The following is a 22,969-nucleotide window of genomic DNA, read 5'->3' on the forward strand; positions in this document are numbered from 1 at the left end:
TGATCTATGTTGACCGCTGCTTTTCCGTGCTGCAATTCAGAGCAAAATTGGAAATGGAAGTAATTAGGCCAAACACTGATTATGGTTTTTCCACACTTTTTAACAACCGTATAAGGGTAATATAATTAACTTTATGTGAATGTGTTGGCAATGAACCTAATGAAAATATAGTTTTAAATTGGTTAATATTGAAGACTTTTTTTTTTTTTTTTTTTTTTTTTGAGTATAGGCAAGGATCAAGAAGATTATGCAGACCGATGAAGAAATAGGCAAAGTTGCTGCCGCTGTTCCTGTCATAATTTGTATCCTTTGAGTATATTAATTCATGTCTTTATATCTATTGCCTGGATTCCTTTTTAATAGGTATTATTAGTTGTTGTTGTTGTTTTTGTTTGTTTGTTTTTCTTGTATGATTTACACATGCAACTCCCAAGTTGCAAAAAGTCGTTAGGAAATGCTAAAAAGTTGACCAAATTCCAGCGCCACCTCTATTTTTAATCTACGCAGTAAAATGACTTTAATAGATTAATAATTACGGTATAACTTTAATCCGACAAATGCGTACAACTCCTTCAGTGTCTGGTCATTCATAGATTATCAGCCTTGTTCCGGGATGCCGTTATATATCGAGACCTGCGCTGAATTGTGTGGTGATTGGAATGTTTTTGTTTTTTTTTTCTCCATGCATTTCTATGAGAGCTGCAAAGAATGAGAAAAAAAATCTGCATAATTCTGTTTAAAATTACAAAATGTCTAAAAAAAATTTTCTTCACATGCTTAACTAACTTAAAGACCGCTTGTGTTGAAGAATTATGTAATGTATATTTTCTTCTAACCTACAAAAACAACCCCAACTGGTTGCTTGCTCTATTTTTAATTTATTTCTGCATTTTTATTATTTTTGATTTGGTGTTTTAACAACTTAACACTTATTAAAAAATATATTAAAATGCTGGCCTATGTCTATAACTGCCCCCCTCTAGCAAAAATCCGGTCCAAACATTTGGCTTTTGGGATCCCAGCATGCAAAGTGGGATACCAGTACACTCTGTGACCCCTCAGTGTTAGGCCTGTTTCACACGTCAGTGGCTCCGGTACGTCTGGTGACAGTTTTCTCACGTACCGGAGACACTGACTCACGTAGACACATTAAAATCAATGTGTCTCTGCACATGTCAGCGTGTTTTCACGGACCGTGTGTCCGTGTGCAAAACATGGAGACATGTCAGTGTTCGTGGGATCACACGGACCCATTAAATTCAATGGGTGCGTGTCAACACGTACCGCACACGGATGCCGTCCGTGTGCCGACTGAGGACCACACGGACCGTGCAGGAGACAGTGTTGTCCCCCCTGCATGTGGTGCTGAAGCCGGCATTCATTCCTTCTCCCCAGCAGCGTTCGCTGGAGAGAAGGAATGAAAAATCAAGGTGTGTTTTTTTTTTTTTTTTTTTTTTTGTGTGTGTGTTTAAAACAAAAGTTCCTGGTCACCTCCCACTTCCTGTGCGCCCGCCTGCTTGCATTAAAATACTCACCCAGCTCCCACGATGCTTCCTCTCAGCGCCGCACCTTGTCCTGTGTGAGCGGTCACGTGGTGCCGCTCATTACAGGGATGAATATGCATATTCATCACTGTAATGATCAGTACCACGTGACTGCTCATACAGGACAAGCTGACCGGGAACTTTATTTTAAAAACAAAAAAAAATTTAAAAAACACATGATTTTTCATTCCTTCTCTCCAGCGAACGCTGCTGAGGAGAAGGAATGAATGGCTGCTAAAGCACCACACGCAAGGGGGACAGCGCTTACTGTAGCGCTGTCTCCTGCACGGTCCGTGTGGTCCTCAGTCGGCACACGGCTGCCGCACATGAACACACGGATAACTCCGGTACCGATTTTTTTTTTCCGGTACCGGAATTATCTGGACGTGTAAGACTGGCCTAAGCTTGAGATCTCGGGCTTTTATTGTAAGAAGGGCCATTTGGATCCCACAACCTGGAAGTTCAGACTTGACTTTTGCTATAGACACCTAGACCTTTTTAGGAGGCTATTGGGGACATTTGCCAACATTTTGTTTAATTTGACATTTTAGCTAATTATCATCCATCTGAGGCTGACGTTATTTTCTTAACTATCAAGGGTACCTCCAGATTGGTGATTTATCTTTTAAAGTACATGTAACACAAAAATAAAGCCTGATTTTAAACACAGCGGTTGTTGTAATAATTTATTGTTCTCGCAATCCATTTGCAGACCCTCGCTTGGAAAAATAATAAACGCACAAGATACATACCTTCTGGTGAACCGTCTCGTCCCACGAGGTAATCCATCTGAAGGGGTTAACTAATATTACAGGCAGGAGCCCTGCTAATGCAGCTGTGCTCCGTGCCTGTAATCCCCGGCGAATGAATGAAATGTAGGTCATTGACCTACATTTCCTTCAGTCGCGGTGATGCGCCCCCTGGTGGATGTCCTCATATGACCTGGAGCGTGGGAAAAAGTTCCCAGGCTGCAGTTCATGAGAACATCCAGCAGGGGCGCATCACCGCGACTGAATGTAAGTACAGATCCTGCTTTCCTTTCAGCACCCGGGGATTACAGGCACGAGCGAGTGGTTTATCGCAGCTCTGCCTGTAATATTAGTTAACCCCTTCAGATGGATTACTTCGTGGGACGTGATCTGACATCAGAAGGTATGTATATTGTGCGTTAATTATTTTGCCAAGTGAGGGCCTGCAAATGGATTGCGAGAACAATAAATTATTACAACAACCGCTGTGTTTATTTCATTAAAATCCTTTTTAATCGTGTGTGTGTGTGTGTGTGTGTTTTTTAACCCTTTCCTACAATTGGATTAATAATGGATAGGTGACATAATTGACGCCTCTCCATTATTAATCTGGCTTAATGTCACCTTCCAATAGCAAGGTGGCATTAACCCTTCATTACCCCATATCCCACCGCTACAGGGAGTGGGAAGAGAGTGGCCAAGTGCCAGAATTGGCGCATCTTCCAGATGTGCCTTTTCTGGGGTGGCTGGGGGCAGGTGTTTGTAGCCACGGGGGGGCCAATAACCATGGACCCTCTCTAGGCTATTAATATCTGCCCTCAGTCACTGGCTTTACCATTCTGGCGGAGAAAATTGCGCGGGAGCCCACGCCAATTTTTTCCGCGATTTAACCCTTTATTTTAGCAGCTACAGCGCTGAAATTTTGCACATACACACTACTAACATTAGTAGTGTGGAATATGCAAAAAAAAAAGGGGATATGAGATGGATTACTGTATGTAAACCATGTCTCATATCCTGTCGGGTTTGTGAAGGAGAAATGAAAAGCCGGCAATTGAATTACCGGCTGTTCACAGATATCGCGCTGATTGAAGTATAAATACAGAATATATATATATATATATATATATATATATATATATATATATATATATATATATATATACTGTATATATGTTTTAATGAACATTTGAGCACATAAATCCATTAGATGTCGGTTTTGCAAGCCTGCGCGAAAATCTCGCAGTACGGATGCCATACGGATTACATACGGAGGATGCCATGCGCAAAATACGCTGACACACCCTGACTACGGATCACTATTTTGGGAACATTTCACCGTATTTCGGCCGTACTACGGCCGTAAAATACGGACCGTATTGTCTTACGCCGAGTGTGACGCCGGCCTTACAGATTTCAGAGCTGACAGCCGCCATTTATAAACGATTAAACTCCTTGACATTTCTGCAGCCCGTGCACTTGAGCTGTTCCTGGAGTCGCTGTTGAAAAAAGCTTGTCAGGTGACGCAGTCTCGAAGTGCAAAGACCATGACTACTTCACATCTGTAAGTTTTTGTTCTTTTATCCAAAAATCTTTTATTTGTTGGTTGTCAGCTGAAGAGTTTAATTAAAGAAGTTGCCCGCTACTTTTTCATCGATGTCTGATCGGTGGGGTTGAACACCAAGCTCCCCTGCAGATGTACTCTTCTCTGTGTCGACGGACACCAACCAAAAATGCTCAATTGTGATTCTGCTTCATCTAATAATGGCCGCCGCAGGGTACAGCACATCTACCTTTTATTGATTTCAATAGGAGGCGGATGTGCAGTACCTAGCGTTGGCTGTGATCAGAAGACGGAGCAGCTCCGCAATTGAACATTTGTGGCCACCGACAGAACAGCTGATTAGCGGGAGTGTCGGACTCCGACCGATCAGATATTGATGGCCTATCCAAAGGCTAGGCCGTCATTGATAAAGTAGTGGATAACCTCTTTTAAAGGGAACCTGTCACCAGGTTTGGCAGATACGAGTTCATGGACACCAAACATGTCTTGGTTATTTTTTAAGTGGTGAAAAAAAAAAAATCCAACATTTTTCTTTTTTTCCGATACCCATACCGTCTCCATTTTTCGTAATCTGGGGTCGGGTGAGAGCATATACATCGGTATAAACTTAACTGCATTGTAATAGTCGAAAAAACGAAAGAAGGAGAAAGAAAGAAAAGGGGGGGGGAGGAAAAAGGTAGGAGGGGATAAAAAAAAAACCAAAAAACCTTGGATAATAATAATTTTTATTTATATAGCGCCAATATATTCCGCAGCGCTTTACCAATTATAGAGGGGACTTGTACAGGCAATAGACATTACAGCGTAACAGAAATCACAGTTCAAAATAGATACCAGCAGGAATGAGGGCCCTGCTCGCAAGCTTACAAACTATGAGGAAAAGGGGAGACACGAGAGGTGGATGAGGAAAAGGGGGAGACACGAGAGGTGGAATGATAGTTTTCGGGGATTATGTTGACACAGTCTATAATTCGTGTAGGACAAAAGTCATACCTATCAATTAGTGGTGTCTATGTTGTGGTTTATACAGATACATTATTCTAGAAAAGTCGCCGTCAGGATCCATGGGTCCCAAATACCTCGGAAGAGTTCAAGAGAGTCAGATTTGGTGGCTTCTATTTTTTTCATACAACATTATTAACCCCTTTCTGACATTAGACGTACTATCCCGTCGAGGTGGGGTGGGCCCATATGACCACCGACGGGATAGTACGTCATACGCGATCGGCCGCGCTCACGGGGGGAGCGCGGCAGGGTGTCAGCTGCATATCGCAGCTGACATCCGGCATTATGTGCCAGGAGCAGTCACGGACCGCCCCCGGCACATTAACCCCCAGCACACCGCGATCAAACATGATCGCGGTGTACCGGCGGTATAGGGAAGCATCGCGCAGGGAGGGGGCTCCCTGCGGGCTTCCCTGAGACCCCCGGAGCAACGCGATGTGATCGCGTTGCTCCGAGGGTCTCCTACCTCCCTCCTCGCCGCAGGTCCCGGATCCAAGATGGCCGCGGCATCCGGGTCCTGCAGGGAGGGAGGTGGCTTACCGAGTGCCTGCTCAGAGCAGGCGCTGGTAAGCCTGCAGCCCTGCACAACAGATCGTCGATCTGACAGAGTGCTGTGCACACTGTCAGATCAATGATCTGTAATGTCCCCCCCTGGGACAAAGTAAAAAAGTAAAAAAAAAATTCCCGACGTGTGAAAAAAATAAAAAAAAATAAAAAAAAAAATATCCTAAATAAAGAAAAAAAAAAAATATTATTCCCATAAATACATTTCTTTAGCTAAATAAAATAAAAAAAAATAAAAGTACACATATTTAGTATCGCCGCGTCCGTAACGACCCAACCTATAAAACTGCCCCACTAGTTAACCACTTCAGTAAACACCGTAAGAAAAAGAGGCAAACGCTTTATTATCATACCGCCGAACAAAAAGTGGAATAACACGCGATCAAAAAGACTGATATAAATAACCATGGTACCGCTGAAAACGTCATCTTGTCCCGCAAAAAACGAGCCGCCATACAGCATCATCAGCAAAAAAAAAAAAAAAGTTATAGTCCTGAGAATAAATCGATACCAAAATAATTATTTTTTTCTATAAAATAGTTTTTATCGTATAAAAGCGCCAAAACATAAAAAAAATATAAATGAGATATCGCTGTAATCGTACTGACCCGACGAATAAAACTGCTTTATCAATTTTACCAAACGCGGAACGGTATAAACGCCTCCCCCAAAAGAAATTCATGAATAGCTGGTTTTTGATCACTCTGCCTCACAAAAATCGGAATAAAAAGCGATCAAAAAATGTCACGTGTCCGAAAATGTTACCAATAAAAACGTCAACTCGTCCCGCGAAAAACAAGATCTCACATGACTCTGTGGACTCAAATATGGAAAAATTACAGCTCTCAAAATGTGGTAACGCAAAAAATATTTTTTGCAATGAAAAGCGTCTTTCAGTGTGTGACGGCTGCCAATCATAAAAATCCGCTATAAAAGTAAATCAAACCCCCCTTCATCATCCCCTTAGTTAGGGGAAAAATAAAAAAATTAAAAAATGTATTTATTTCCATTTTCCCGTTAGGGTTAGGGCTAGAGTTAGGGTTAGGGTTGGGGCTAGGGTTAGGGTTGGGGCTAGGGCTAGGGTGGGGGGTAGGGTTAGGGCTAGGGTTGGGGCTAGGGTTAGGGCTAGGGTTGGGGCTAGTGATAGGGCTAGGGTTATTGCTAGGGTTAGGGCTAGGGTTGGGGCTACAGTTAGGGTTGGGGCTAAAGATAGGGTTAGGGTTTGGATTACATTTACGGTTGGGAACAGGGTTGGGTGTGTCTGGGTTAGAGGGGTGGTTAGGGTTACTGTTGGGATTAGGGTAAGGGGTGTGTTTGGATTATGGTTTCAGTTATAATTGGGGGGTTTCCACTGTTTAGGCACATCAGGGGCTCTCCAAACGGGACATGGCATCCGATCTGAATTCCAGCCAATTCTGCGTTGAAAAAGGAAAACCGTGCTCCTTCCCTTCAGAGCTCTCCCGTGTGCCCAAACAGGGGTTTACCCCAACATATGGGGTATCAGCGTACTCAGGACAAATTGGACATCATCTTTTGGGGTCCAATTTCTCCTGCTACCCTTGGGAAAATACAAAACTGGGGGCCAAAAAATAAGTTTTGTGGGGAAAAAAAAAGATTTTATTTTCACGGCTCTGCGTTATAAACTGTAGTGAAACACTTGGGGGTTCAAAGCTCTCAAAACACATCTAGATAAGTTCCTTAGGGGGTCTACTTTCCAAAATGGTGTCACTTGTGGGGGTTTTTAATGTTTAGGCACATCAGGGGCTCTCCAAGCGCAACATGGCATCCCATCTTAATTCCAGTCAATTTTGCATTGAAAAGTAAAATAGCGCTCCTTCCCTTCCGAGCTCTGCTATGCGCCCAAACAGTGGTTTACCCCCACATATGGGGTATCGTCGTACTCAGGACAAATTGCACAACAACTTTTGTGGTCTAATTTCTTCTCTTACCGTTGGGGAAATAAAAAAAATGGGGGCGAAAAGATCATTTTTGTGAAAAAATATGATTTTTTATTTTTACGGCTCTGCATTATAAACTTCTGTGAAGCACTTGTTGGGTCAAAGTGCTCAACAGACATCTAGATAAGTTCCTTAAGGGGTCTACTTTCCAAAATGGTTTCACTTATGGGGGGGTTTAAATGTTTAGGCACATCAGGGGCTCTCCAAACGCAACATGGCGTCCCATCTCAATTCCAGTCAATTTTGCATTGAAAAGTCAAATGGCGCTCCTTTCCTTCTGAGCTCTGCCATGCCCCCAAACAGTGGTTTACCCTCACATATGGGGTATCAGCGTACTCAGGACAAATTGTACAACAAATTTTGGGGTCTATTTTCTCCTGTTAGGGTATGTTCACACGATCCTGATTTCAATCCTTTTTTTTCAGGACAAAAACCGCAGCTCTTGGCAGAAAACGCAGGTGCGTTTTTGGTGCGTTTTTTGATGCGGTTTTTAGTGCGGTTTTTTATGCAGTTTTCTCTGCTGATTGTCTGTGTTTGACACAAATAAAGCTTTAACTGCAGTGGGGGAAAAAAAAAAAGAAATGATGTCATTTCCTTGTCCAACCCTTTTCTTCTTCCATCCTCCATTTTGGGACTAAACACCAAAATGAGTGGACGTGTTTTGAATGACAGCGCTCCGCAGAGTGCTGAGCGTAGGCCAGATCACAGCCCGCGGATCCAGCTCTATCCAGCTATTTAAGTCTACGTTCCCATTTGCGGTCTGCGCCGCATGCGTCATGCGCCCCTATATTTAACATGGGGGCGCATGGACATGCGTCGCACTTGCGTTTTGCGCCGCATGCGTCACTGCAGTGCACGCATCCGGGCGCAGAGGACGCAGCAAGTTGCATTTTTGCTGCGTCCAAAATCAATCAAAAAAAGGACGCATGCGGCGCACAACGCAAATGTGAACATAGCCTAAGTGCCACGTATTTCAGTGCCACGTATTTCAGTGCCACGTATTTCAGTGCCACGTATTTCAGTGCCACGTATTTCAGTGCCACGTATTTCAGTGCCACGTATTTCAGTGCCACGTATTTAAGTGCCACGTGTCACGTATTTAATTGCCACGTATTTAAGTGCCACGTATCCCACGAAGATTTTCCATGGAGAACAGACACATCCAGAGATATGTCTGCTCTCCACGGCTGCAGCAACACACTGACAGGAGCCATAGTTCCTGTCGGTGTGTCACTGCGCATGCGCGAGCGAGTTTACCGGCGGTCATTGACCCCGGCGCTCTCGCTTAACGGCAGTGCTGCGTGGGAAAGTTCAACGCAGCTGTACTGCTTGTTAACCGAGACGCCGGAGTCATTGAACTCCGGAACAGTACGCGATACACTGCTAGGAGCTTCGCTCCTGGCAGTGTATCGCCGGAGAGCAGCCGATCGGCGTGGGACACTCGTTTTATGGATTCTGCGGACAGGGAGTATGGATTTGATTTTTTATTTTGTGATTTTTTTTTTCCTGGAGGATCGAGGGCTTCGCCTACAAGTGTGCTGTTGGTGAGTATATACTCTGTGTTATGTGTTGTATGTACTGTGTGTCATGTATGTGTATTGTGTGTAGGTGTTTTGTGTAACTTTACAATTGTGCTAAGTCGCCGGACACAGGGACAACTCTCCCATCCTAATACCGGATGGGAGTAGTAGTCCCATACGGCGACTTAGCACAATGGTGGCACTAGCGTCGCATGGGGACACACACACACACACACACACACACACACACACACACACACACACACACACACACACACACACACACACACACACACACACACACACACACACACACACACACACACATCAATCACGATCTCCATGCGACGGTATGCCTCCATGTCTCTCCGCCCAAGCACTTCCGGCCGCTTCCCCGCACTTCCGGCTGCAGCGGTTCTGCACCACAAACCGCAATAAAACCCGCAGATATATTTTTGATCTGCGGGTTTTACTGCGGGTTTGACATCACAATGGAGGTCTATGGGTGCAGAACCGCTGCTGTTTCGGGCAAAGAAGTGACATGCTCCTTCTTTTTTCCCGCAGCTATTCAGCGCGGCTTTTTTTTTTTTAAATTCAGGATCGTGTGCACAGTGGTTCCTGTTTTCCATAGGGTACAATGTACTGTACCCTGCATGGAAAACAGCTGCGGAACCGCAGCGGCAAAACCGCTGCGGTTCTGCAGTAAAAAACGCACTGTGTGAACATGGCCTTAGCCTTGGTAAAATAAAACAAACTGGAGCTGAAATAAATTTTGTGTGGAAAAAAAAGTTAAATGTTTATTTTTATTTAAACATTCCAAAAATTCCTGTGAAACACCTGAAGGGTTAATAAACTTCTTGAAAGTGGTTTTGAGTACCTTGAGGGGTGCAGTTTTTAGAATGGTGTCACACTTGGGTATTTTCTATCATATAGACCCCTCAAAATGACTTCAAATGAGATGTGGTCCCTAAAAAAAAAATGGTGTTGTAAAAATGAGAAATTGCTGGTCAACTTTTAACCCTTATAACTCCGTCACAAAAAAAATGTTGGTTCCAAAATTGTGCTGATGTAAAGTAGACATGTGGGAAATGTTACTTATTAAGTATATTGCGTGACATATGTCTGTGATTCAAGGGCATAAAAATTCAAAGTTGGAAAATTGCGAAAATTTTCAAAATTTTCGCCAAATATTCGTTTTTTTTCACAAGTAAACGCAAGTTATATCGAAAGAAATTTTACCACTATCATGAAGTACAATATGTCACGAGAAAACAATGTCAGAATCGCCAAGATCCGTTGAAGCGTTCCAGAGTTATAACCTCATAAAGGGACAGTGGTCAGAATTGTAAAAATTTGCCCGGTCATTAACGTGCAAACCACCCTTGGGGGTGAAGGGCTTAAATAAATGATCTTAAATAATTAAATTAAATATCTGTTTTTTCACCTGGGTTATTGATAAAGTATTGGTTCTCCATTGTCCGGCTATGTGGTTTCTAGTTTGCATGGTAATATAATCAATAAGACAACACTTTTTACTATTGGCATTAACCCCTTCATGACCGTGGGATTTTCCGTTTTCGTTTTTCACTCCCCTCCTTCCCAGAGCCATAACTTTTTTATTTTTCCATCAATTTGGCCATGTGAGGGCTTATTTTTTGCGGGACGAGTTGTACTTTTGAACGACATCATTGGTTTTACCATGTCGTGTACTAGAAAACGGGAAAAAAATTCCAAGTGCGGTGAAATTGCAAAAAAAGTGCAATCCCACACTTGGTTTTTGCTTGTCTATTTTCCTAGGTTCACTAAATGCTAAAACTGACCTGCTATTATGATTCTCCAGGTCAGAACGAGTTCATAGACACCAAACATGTCTAGGTTATTTTTTACCTAAGTGGTGAAAATAAATTCCAAACTTTGCTAAAAAAAAAAAAAAAATTGCGCCATTTTCCGATACCCGTAGCGTCTCCATTTTTCATGATCTGGGGTCGGTTGAGGGCTTATTTTTTGCGTGCCGAGCTGGCGTTTTTAATGATACCATTTCGGTGCAGATACGTTCTTTTGATCACCCGTTATTGCATTTTAATGCAATGTCGCGGCGACCAAAAAAACGTAATTCTGGCGTTTCGATTTTTTTTCTCGTTACGCCGTTTAGCGATCAGGTTAATGCTTTTTTTTATTGATCGGGCGATTCTGAACGCGGCGATACCAAATATGTGTAGATTTGATTTTTTTTTTTTTTTATTGATTTATTTTGATTGGGGCGAAAGGGGGGTGATTTAAACTTTTATTTTTTATTTTTTTTTTTTTTTTCACATTTTTTTTAAACTTTTTTTTTCACTTTTGCCATGCTTCAATAGCCTCCGTGGGAGGCTAGAAGCAGGCACAGCCCGATCGGCTCTGCTATGTAGCAGCGATCATAAGATCGCTGCTACACAGCAGAATTGCAGGTGTGCTGTGAGCGCCGACCACAGGGTGGCGCTCACAGCTGCCGGCGATCTGTAACCATAGAGGTCTCAAGGACCTCTATGGTTACCATTCAGAAGCATCGCCGACCCCCGATCATGTGACGGGTCGACTATGACGTCATATCCGGCCGCCCGGCCGGATGCGGTAGTTAAATGCCGCTGTCTGCGTTTGACAGCGGCATTTAACTAGTTAATAGGTGCGGGCAGATCGCGATTCTGCCCGCGCCTATTGCGGGCACATGTCAGCTGTTCAAAACAGCTGACATGTCCCGGCTTTGATGCGGGCTCACCGCGGAGCCCTGCATCAAAGCAGGAGACCTGACGTCGGACGTACTATCCCGTCCGACGTCAGGAAGGGGTTAATCGGTCTGTCACCTAAAATAAGCACTGAATGTGGTAGAAGTAAATCCTTTTTCAGGACAATGTTAATTAATTAACAACATCTTTCCAGAGAGATTTCACTATGGGGCATGTCCACCTGGTGTGGAGTGTCTCCCGCCTCATCACATTGCCTGAAATGTTTGTCTGGAACTGCATGATATATTTTTCTGACGCCCACGATGGCACCACGGAGAGAGGGGATCCGCCCACCAAGGACAGGAAACCTACAGATAAAAAGGCGGTACCTCTCTCCTGCATCAGTTGGTTTCCTGTCCTTGATGGGAGACCTACAGACCTCCGTCAGAGGAAAAGTTTCTTCGTGGGAGTCCGGGGCCAATCAGCCGATCCAGGCAGCGGGGGCCCCCCTGCCTCGGTTAGATGATGTGACCCGAAGCGCCACCGCTAGGGGCTGGTAGGCCTTTTTAGGGTGCGCGGAGAGAGGTGGCAGGAGCCGCCTCTCTAAGAAGACTCACCAGCAGCAGCCGTGTCCAAGGGTCCGCTCTATGGATAGGAGCGATGTGGCTCCTTGGCGTCAGTCTGCAGCCTGAGCTCCCGGGAGTACCGTGGGGTCAGCGTGTAGTAAGTGCGCCGCCATCTTGCCCCATCAGCGCCCGCGCGGGAACAGACGTGTTTTCAAGTGGCAGGGGCTTGCGTGCGCACAAGCGCTGCGATCCCCGCCTAGAGCGCCTGTGCGGCCGCTGGAGGAATGCGCAGGCGCGGGATTTCATGCTCGGGCAATCTGCGCAGGCGCGAAAAAAAAAAATGGCGCCTTCCACCACTATTTTAAGTGGGGCATCTGGGGGCAAAAGCGCTTCTAAAATGGAGTCTGGCCAGTGCTCACCAGTGAGCGATGTGGAGCAGGTATCTCCCCTGCCCAGGGCATCTCCACAACCAACACCGCAGCAGCAGAAGCAGCGACGGACCCAGAAAGGGCACCAAGGCTCTACCGGAGTGCGTTCTGGATCACTACGCAGCAAAGAGTCCAGCATTGCATCCGGCTCTAAAGCAAACACGGATCATGCCCAACCGGTATTTATGGGTCCATAAGGTGGTGAGTGATCTCCGTGAATGTTAGCGATAGTGAGAATCTATCTTTGTGTCTTTTACCATAGGGGAAGAAAAGCGCAAGTAAAACTAAACATATCATATGTGCCCTGTGCAAAGAAGATCTTCCATCTTCATGGGACAAAAGACTTTGCAGTATTTGTATTCAGCAGACAGTGTCAGAAGGCCTTCCCGGGTTTGCAGCAGATCTCAAAAACCTGATTAAAATCCAGGTAGAGGAGACCTTTAAAACCCTCAAAGGGGGAAAAAAGAGAAGGAAGACTAAGCACAGATCTCCATCTCCTGAATCGGGTGATTCAGGGGAAGATATGGATTCAGACTCATCTAATTCTTCCTCCTCATCATCATCATCTTCATCTTCCTCGGGGGGCCGTAGTTGTTTTCCTATAGGAGAAACTGATAGTCTTGTTAAAGCCGTTAGGAACACTATGGGGCTGGCAGATCCTCACCCCAAAAGATCCGTCCAAGACATAATTTTCGGAGGGCTTGACCAGAAAAAAAGGGCCTTTCCCCTCAATGAAAAAATCCAATCTTTGATTAAAAAAAGAGTGGAAAAAGCCTGTGAGAAAGTCGCTACTCACTCCAAAAAAGAAATATCCGTTCAATGACCAATCCTGTTCCTACTGGGATAAGGCACCTAACCTGGATGTGGCAATCGCCAAGGCATCCAAAAAATATGCCCTTCCGTTTGAGGACATGGGGGTCTTAAAAGACCCAATGGACAAGAAAGCAGATGGTTTCCTCAGAGGTTCATGGGAAGCGGCTGATGGAGGCCTTAAACCAGCAGTCGCTGCCGCTTGTACATCCCGCTCCCTGATGGTTTGGCTAGACCAATTGGAAAGCCAACTCAAAAACAGGTCTTCCCGAGACTCCATTCTAAAAATGTTGCCCGTTATGCGTGGAGCTGCCGCCTTCTTGGCAGACGCCTCGGCGGACTCAATCAAACTATCTGCTAGGTCGGCAGTGTTTTCTAATGCCGCAAGGCGGGCCCTCTGGCTAAAATGTTGGCCAGGAGACCTCCAGACCAAGTCTAAATTATGTACAATTCCCTGTGAAGGAGAGTTCCTATTCGGGCCCACTCTAGATGATATACTAGAAAAAGCAGGGGATAAAAAGAAGTCTTTTCCCTCCCTGGGCTTCCCTTCATACAGAAGGCCCTTTCGGAGCAAGAGGTTCTTCCGAAGCCGGGACAAAACCAGGATAGGTGGGAGGACAAGCGAAACAAAAACAAGGGTTTCATCTTCAACAAAAACCCTAACGACAATAAAAAACCTGCACAATGAATGCTTGCCCCCAGGTGGGGGGAAGACTTGCCCTCTTCGCCTCAGCCTGGGAAAAAATTACCAACAGGCCTTGGGTATTGAACATAGTAAGATCCGGACTAAAATTTAAATTTCAAAAACCCCCTCACCCCTCGTTCAGGACGACTTCTCTAAGATCTTCAGAGGAAGAACAGCTGGCATTAGAAAAAGAAGTCATGGGACTGGTAAACAAAGGGGTTCTCATGGAAGTTCCCCTACAAGAAAGAGGTCAAGGGTGCTACTCCCCTCTGAGCCGTCCGGCTTCTTCCTCAGAAACATTCAGGACTACCGTGAATCTGGAAGAGTTAAACAAATTCCTAGAAATCCAACCGTTCAAGATGGAGACATTAAAAACCTCGCTGAAGATGTTGTTTCCACTAGGGTTGAGCAAAACGGATCGGTCATTTTCATAAGTCGCCGACTTTTGGTAAAGTCGGCGTCTCATGAAACCCGACCCGATCCCTGTGTGGGGTCGGGTATGCGATCGAGAGAGAGAGAGAGAGAGAGAGAGAGAGAGAGAGAGAGATCGAGAGAGAGAGAGAGAGATCGAGAGAGAGATCGAGAGAGAGAGAGAGAGATCGAGAGAGAGAGATCGAGAGAGAGAGAGAGATCGAGAGAGAGAGAGAGAGAGAGAGAGAGAGAGATCGAGAGAGAGAGAGATCGAGAGAGAGAGAGAGATCGAGATCGAGAGAGAGAGATCGAGAGAGAGAGATCGAGAGAGAGAGATCGAGAGAGAGAGATCGAGAGAGAGAGATCGAGAGAGAGAGATCGAGAGAGAGAGATCGAGAGATCGAGAGAGAGATCGAGAGAGAGAGAGATCGAGAGAGAGAGAGAGAGAGATCGAGAGAGAGAGAGAGAGAGATCGAGAGAGAGAGAGAGAGAGATCGAGAGAGAGAGAGAGAGAGATCGAGAGAGAGAGAGATCGAGAGAGAGAGAGAGAGAGATCGAGAGAGAGAGAGAGATCGAGAGAGAGAGAGAGATCGAGAGAGAGATCGAGAGAGAGAGAGAGAGATCGAGAGAGAGAGAGAGATCGAGAGAGATCGAGAGAGATCGAGAGAGAGAGAGAGATCGAGAGAGAGAGATCGAGAGAGAGAGAGAGAGAGAGAGAGAGATCGAGAGAGAGATCGAGAGAGAGAGAGATCGAGAGAGAGATCGAGAGAGAGAGAGATCGAGAGAGAGAGAGAGAGATCGAGAGAGAGAGAGAGAGATCGAGAGAGAGAGAGAGATCGAGAGAGAGAGAGAGATCGAGAGAGAGAGAGAGAGAGAGATCGAGAGAGAGATCGAGAGAGAGATCGAGAGAGAGATCGAGAGAGAGATCGAGAGAGAGAGAGAGAGAGATCGAGAGAGAGAGAGAGAGAGAGATCGAGAGAGAGAGATCGAGAGAGAGATCGAGAGAGAGAGAGAGAGATCGAGAGAGAGAGAGAGAGAGAGAGAGAGATCGAGAGAGATCGAGAGAGAGAGATCGAGAGAGAGAGAGAGAGAGAGAGAGATCGAGAGAGAGAGAGAGATCGAGAGAGAGAGAGAGATCGAGAGAGAGAGAGAGATCGAGAGAGAGAGAGATCGAGAGAGAGAGAGAGATCGAGAGAGATCGAGAGATCGAGAGAGATCGAGAGAGAGAGAGAGATCGAGAGAGAGAGAGAGATCGAGAGAGAGAGAGAGATCGAGAGAGAGAGAGAGATCGAGAGAGAGAGATCGAGAGAGAGATCGAGAGAGAGAGATCGAGAGAGAGAGATCGAGAGAGAGAGATCGAGAGAGAGAGAGAGAGAGAGATCGAGAGAGAGAGAGAGAGATCGAGAGAGAGAGAGAGAGAGATCGAGAGAGAGAGAGAGATCGAGAGAGAGAGAGAGAGAGAGAGAGAGAGAGATCGAGAGAGAGAGAGAGAGATCGATTAAAAATATAGTTCCCATTGACTTGCATTGGGTTTCGTGTTCCGATCCGAAACCCGACTTTTGACTAGAATCGTCTGATTTCAGGCGATCCGACTTTCGAGAAGGTCGGGTTTCACGAAACTCAACTCGATTCTAAAAAAGCAAAGGTCGCTCAACCCTAGTTTCCACTGTTTCATGGTAGTCCTGGATCTAAGGGACGCCTACTACCACGTCCCTATTCACAAAGATCATCAGAAATTCCTCAGAATAGCGGTCTATATAAGGGGGGTGGTATACCATTTTCAATTCTTAGCCCTACCCTTCGGGTTGGCTATAGCTCCGCGGGTCTTCACAAAAATAGTTGCGGAGGTAATGGCTCACCTGTGGGAGAAAGATACCCTGATAGTACCATACCTCGACGACTTTTTGATAATAGGTTCCTCTCCACAACATTGCGAGGAACAGCTGAAAACAATCAGACATTCTCTGGAAGAACTAGGTTGGTTAATAAACCCAAAGAAATCCAGATTGTTACCATGCCAGATCCAGGAGTACCTGGGTCTCACTCTGGACTCTATAAAACAAGAATGTCGCCTTCCAGGGGAAAAAATCCAAAACATCATAAATCTGGTATCCAGAAGGCGAGACAACCCCTCCATAACACTGCGCCAAGCGATGTCCATCCTGGGATCCATGACGGCCTGCATCCCGGCAGTCCAATGGGCTCATTTACACTCAAGGGAACTTCAATGGCAAATCTTGTCAGAGGAAGTCTCTCTAAAAGGGAATTTAGAAGGTCAGCTCGTTTTATCTCTAAACACAATTCGGTCTCTAGGCTGGTGGACATCGCTAAGCAATCTTTCTCAGGGAATCCCGTGGGTGACTCCAGTATCTCGGGTAGTGACAACGGACGCGAGTCCCAGCGGGTGGGGGGCTCACCTGAACGACCTGTTAGCTCAGGGGAATTGGGCTCCATATCTGGAAAAAGCGTCCTCCAATATGAAAGAACTGTTGCCAGTCAAATTTGCACTCTTAGAGTTACTGGGGCCCCTTCGGTCTCACCATGTCAGAATTATGTCGGACAACAAGGTGGTGATAGCATATCTGAATCACCAAGGGGGTACCCGTTCTCAGAGTCCGATGGAGATAACCAGCTCAATCTTCCACATAGCCGAAAGCAACTTTCAATCTCTATCGGGCCTGCACATAAAGGGGGTAGACAATTTCAGAGCAGACTACTTAAGTCGCTCCCGCTTGAGGCAGGGGGAATGGGAGCTAAATCAGTCGGTGTTCAATCAAATCTCGGTAAAATGGGGCACACCAAACATAGACCTCTTCGCAAACCATCTGAACAAAAAAGTGAACACCTTTTGCTCAATAACACCGTGGGGGAACCCTGTTTCCCTGGATGCGTTCCTGATACCCTGGAACCATCAACTAGCGTATGCTTTTCCCCCTATTGCTCTGATTCCAGCGGTGCTGAGGAAGATTCGGGAGGACGGGGCTCACATGATCTTGATTGCCCCTTTCTGGCCGAAAAGGCCTTGGTTTTCCTGGATGATGAGAATGTCCATCTCCGATCCATGGGTTCTGCCGGATCTCCCGAACCTTCTCTCCCATGGCCCAGTGCATCATCCTCAGGTGGCAAGTTTGCACTTGACAGCTTGGCTTTTGAAAGGGAGCTACTAGAAAACAGGGGTTTTTCTCCGGGGCTAGTTTCTACACTGTTACAAAGTAGGAAGCCCGTTACAACCAGACAATACAGGAAAGTTTGGAAAAAATTTCTTTCATCTTCAGGCTCCAAAATTGGGGAGGGCGTCCCCCTTAATGCCATTCTGGAGTTTCTGCAGAATGGATTAGAGTTGGGTCTGGCCACAAACACCTTAAAAGTTCATGTAGCGGCCCTAGGAGCTCTGTTCAACTATGATTTAGCAGGAAATCGATGGATATCTAGATTCATCAAAGCAGCCGGTAAATCAAGGCCTCTACCCGTGAAATCTACCCCTCAGTGGGATTTAAATTTAGTTCTTAGGGCATTATCTAAACCTCCCTTTGAACCCTTAGCGGATGCTTCAGTCAAAATCTTATCCCTAAAAACTTCCCTGCTAGTTGCACTTCCGCACGTAGGGTCAGTGATATCCAGGCCCTATCCGCCAACCCCCCTTTCACGCAAATCCTGGATGATGGGGTCATCCTAAAAACTGACCCTGCGTATCTCCCAAAAGTGGCATCCCGTTTTCATAGGACACAGGAAATATCTCTGCCCTCCTTCTGTCCTAACCCCAAAAACAGAGGAAGAGGCGTTACATACATTAGATGTAAGGAGATGTCTGATACTTTACATAGAAGCCACTAGGGAGAGTAGGCAGGATTCCTCTCTCTTTGTGTGTTTCCAGGGTCCCCGGAAGGGGAAGAAAGCATCTAAAGGCACCCTGGCAAGATGGATTACAGAAGCCATCAGCCTGTCATACTCAGCGAGTGGCGTACCCGTTCCGGGAAATATCAAGGCACACTCAACAAGAGCAGTGGCAACCTCTTGGGCGGAGAAGGCCGGAGCTTCTATTGAGCAGATATGTAAAGCTGCTACCTGGTCTTCACCATCCACCTTCTATAGGCACTATAGATTGGACCTTACTTCCTCTTCAGACCTTACCTTCGGTAAAAGGGTTCTGGAAGCGGTGGTCCCTCCCTAATGTACAAATCTCTGCAAATCTCTCCGTGGTGCCGTCGTGGGCGTCAGAGAAAAATATAGTTCTTACCGATAACGGTATTTCTCTGAGCCCACGACGGCACCCGTACATTCCCTCCCTTCACTTCCTGGGTGTGCACATTTAATATAGTGCCTTATGTTAATAGTATAATAGTCACGCGGTATCTCATGATAAGTATTTAGATAATGTTTAAAGCAAGTCTCTGTTCATAGTCTCCCATCGTTCTTTAGTAAACAACTGATGCAGGAGAGAGGTACCGCCTTTTTATCTGTAGGTTTCCTGTCCTTGGTGGGCGGATCCCCACTCTCCGTGGTGCCGTCGTGGGCTCAGAGAAATACCGTTATCGGTAAGAACTATATTTTTCTCCAGTCTCCTATAGGTACCTTCACACTAAGCGACTTTGCAGCGAGAACGACGACGATCCGTGACGTTGCAGCGTCCTGGATAGCGATCTCGTTGTGTTTGACACGCAGCAGCGATCTGTATCCCGCTGTGATATCGCTGGTCGGAGCTAGAAGTCCAGTTCACTTGTAACCAGGGTAAATATCAAGTTACTAAGCGCAGGGCCGCGCTTAGTAACCCGATATTTACCCTGGTTACCATTGTAAAAGTTAAAAAAAAAATAACAGTACATACTCACATACTGATGTCTCACGTCCCCCGGCGTCCACAGGGTTACGCGCTGCTGCCGAGAGCTTCCTGCACTGACTGTCAGCGCCGGCCGTAAAGCAGAGCACAACGGTGACGTCACCGCTGTGCTCTGCTTTACTGCCGGCGCTGACGCATTCAGTGCAGGAAGCTCTGAGCAGCAGCGCGTAACCCTGTGGACGCCGGGGGACGTGACAGACATCAGAATGTGAGTATGTACTGTTATTTTTTTTTTTTTTTTTTACTTTTACAATGGTAACCAGGGTAAATTTCGGCTTACTAAGCGCGGCCCTGCACTTAGTAACCCGATGTTTACCCTGGTTACCCGGGTGCTGCAGGGGGACTTCGGCATAGTTGAAGACAGTTTCAACGATTCCGAAGTCGTTCCCCTGATCGTTGGTCGCTGGAGAGAGCTGTCTGTGTGACCGCTCCCCAGCGACCACACAACGAGTTACACTAAACGACTTACCAACGATCACGACCAGCGATACGACCTGGCCGTGATCGTTGGTAATGGTACCTTATGACAGCACCACGGAGAGAGGGGATCTGCCCTTCAGGGACAGGGAACCTACAGATTAAAAGGGCGGTACCTCTCCCTTGCATCAGTTGGTTTCCGGTCCCTGACTGGGAACCTTCAGTTTCATGGTACCTGAATTTTAGGACGCCGTCTGAAGATTCAGATGATCCAGGGCCAACCAGTCCGGGTCCTGGCAGCGGGGAGGCCCCTGCCACGGCTGGTGCGGTACCTGAAGCCGCCATCACTGGGACCGAGGGGGTCTGCAGGGGGGGGGGGGTAGGGGGGAGGAGGAGAAGCGTGGCCGCCGCTTCGGAAAGAATTCAGGGGCTCCAGGTTCCCGATGGGTGTACCCAGATGGTGCGACAAGATGGCTACCGCACCAGAAATAAAGAAAGGACTTCCGGGTTCGGGCGGGCGCACGCGCAGTGGAGCGTGGGTAAACCAAGATAGCCGCCAAGCCGGATGTAATGAGGTCTTTCCAGGTTCCCCAGTGGGCGCATGCCCAGAGGCGCTCCCCGACTGATGGGGGAGGGAGGTGACGTCATACGAGCAGCATATTTTAAAACCTGCAAACCTGCTTGCTGAATGCAGTCCCTCAGGATGGAGGACAGCGATCAGGAGCAGCAGCAGCCACAGCTTAGGCGGCGGCAGAAGCTGCAACATCACCGCCGCAAGCAGTCAGATGGGCAGAATCAAGGAAGGAGGAACCGGTCCAGTAGCCATTCCACGCAGCACAGCAAATCTGCTGCAACGAGCAAGTCTCCTTCCATGGATGATCCTCTCCGAGACCCAATCCCTCCTCCAGAACCGGTACCTGTGACCACATCCACTGGTGAGTGATCTTCGAGAAAGTTCACTATTGTAATGTGAGTCCTTCTCTTCCCTTTTATTAGGGAAGGAAGAGACTAGGGAAAATGAAAAACAGGAGTTGTCCCACCTGTGACAGAGCCTTGCTGGAATCCTGGATCAAGAAGCTCTGCGGCTTTTACACAACAAATTGTTTGTTTGTGAGGAAACCCCGGATTTTGCTTCAGAACTCAGATCTGTAATCAGATCTGAGGTCCAGAGTGCCCTTTCATCCCTAAAACAGGGAGATAAAGCCAAAAAGAAGAACCCCATAACATATTCTCAATCTGACCCTTCTACCTCTGGGACTATTGACTCGGATATGTCAGACTCTTCCTCGGCCGAGGAGATAGGGGGGCGTCATTGTTTTCCCCTTGACGAAGTAGACTCACTAGTAAAAGCAGTGAGATCTACTATGGGTGTGGTAGACCCTCGTCCTGATAAATCAGTACAAGATATTATGTTTGGGGGTTAGGGCAAAAGAAACGCAAAGTGTTCCCTCTTAATGAAAATATCCAGGCTTTAATCAAAAAAAGAAAGAGAGAAGCCAGATAGGAAGAATTCCTCGGTACCTTCCCTTAGAAAGAAATACCCCTTTGAAGAGGAGGCAACCACATCTTGGGACAAAGCACCTAGACTGGACGTTGCAGTAGCTAAAGCCTCGAAAAAATTCGCCCTCCCCTTTGAGGACATGGGTACACTTAAAAACCCCTTAGATAAAGCTGACACCTTTCTTAAAGGGGCCTGGGAGTCAGCAGGGGGAAACCTAAGGCCAGCTATTGCAGCAACATGTACCTCCAGATCACTAATGGTATGGGTAGACCATTTGGAGAAACAACTAAGGGAAGGGGCACCCAGAAATAAAATCTTGGAATCCATTCCTATGATAAAAGGTGCAGCGGCCTTTTTAGCAGATTCATTGGCTGACTCTGTCCGTTTAACATCTAAATCTGCAGCCCTCTCAAATGCAGCTCGGAGAACCTTATGGCTTAAATGTTTGACAGGGGACCTACAAACTAAACTTAAGTTATGCTCCATCCCATGTGAGGGCCAATATTTATTCGGAGAAACTTTGGATGATATCCTCCAAAAAGCCAGGTGCTATCCTCCAACAAGCCAGGGATAAGAAAAAGGGATTCCCGAACCTAGGGCCTGTGTCATTTAAATGGTCCTTTCGGAGCAAAAGGTTTTTTTGTAGGAAACCCCCGGGAGGTCAGAATAAATGGGAAGAAGGAAAAACAGAGGGTACCTCTTTGGCAGTTCTTCCCAAGACGACAAATCTTCAAAGTGACGGTTTGCCCAGGGTGGGGGGGGAGATTAACCCTTTTCCTTCCGGCCTGGAAAAAAATCTCAGGCAGCCCTTGGATATTAAATCTAATCAAATCAGGCTTACGGATAGTCTTCCTTTCTCTCCTCCCCTCAAAACCATGTGGTGACTCCCCTAAGATTTTCTGTAGGGAAACAAAAGGCCCTATAGTATGCGAGGTCTTGAACCTAGTAGAGAAATCAGTCCTTCAGGAAGTTCCCCCTTAAGAGAAGGGAAAGGGTTTCTACTCCCCGTTATTTCTAGTATCAAAACCAAACGGCACTTATCGGACGATAATTCATTTACGGAAACTGAATGGATATGTCAAACTCAAGATAGGAGTCCATAAAATCCACCATCAAACTACTATTCCCAAACTGTTTTATGACCGTCTTGGATCTTCGCGACGCGTACTATCGTGTCCCCATCCACGAACAGTCTCGGAAATTCCTCAGACTAGCAGTTTCCATAAAAGGGGAGATAAGAGAATTCCAATACAGGGCCCTTCCTTTTGGAATCTCTCTAGCCCCCGCGTGTTCACAAAGCTAGTAGCAGAAATGATGGCTCACCTAAGGGCACAAGACATCCTTATAATTCTCTATTTGGACAATTTTCTAATAGCGAGCGACTCGGCCCAACACTGCAGAGAGCAGAGGGAGACAGTGATGAGAACTCTAGTGAACATGAGTTGGCTTCTAAATCTAGAGAAGTCAAGGCTAGAGCCCAGCAGAATACAAGAATTCTTAGGGCTAACATTGGACTCTCAAAAATAAGAATGTCGCCTTCCAGCCCACAAGAAAGAAAAAATTATTTATATAGTAACAAAAGCCTTAAAGAACCCCTCCATGACACTGAGGAAAGCCATGTCACTACTGGGCTCCCTTTCCGCCTGTCTACCGGCGGTACAGTGGGCGCAACTACACACAAGACTACCTCTTGAAGCTCATCAAGAGA

The 22,969-nt window shown here is 46.2% G+C and overlaps 1 protein-coding gene across 1 annotated transcript in view; it reads left to right on the forward strand.

Moving 5' to 3' along the window:
- The window catches only part of DRAP1 (DR1 associated protein 1), a 60,315-nt gene that overhangs the window by 24,434 nt on the left and 12,912 nt on the right, over positions 1–22,969 (forward strand). The window contains exons 2-3 of the mRNA XM_077287475.1: positions 230–302; positions 3,764–3,857. Of these exons, the coding sequence (XP_077143590.1) occupies positions 230–302; positions 3,764–3,857 (167 nt within the window). The remainder of the gene's footprint in view (positions 1–229; positions 303–3,763; positions 3,858–22,969) is intronic.

The sequence above is a fragment of the Ranitomeya variabilis genome, chromosome 2 (genome assembly GCF_051348905.1).
Source record: "Ranitomeya variabilis isolate aRanVar5 chromosome 2, aRanVar5.hap1, whole genome shotgun sequence".
NCBI lineage: Eukaryota > Metazoa > Chordata > Amphibia > Anura > Dendrobatidae > Ranitomeya > Ranitomeya variabilis.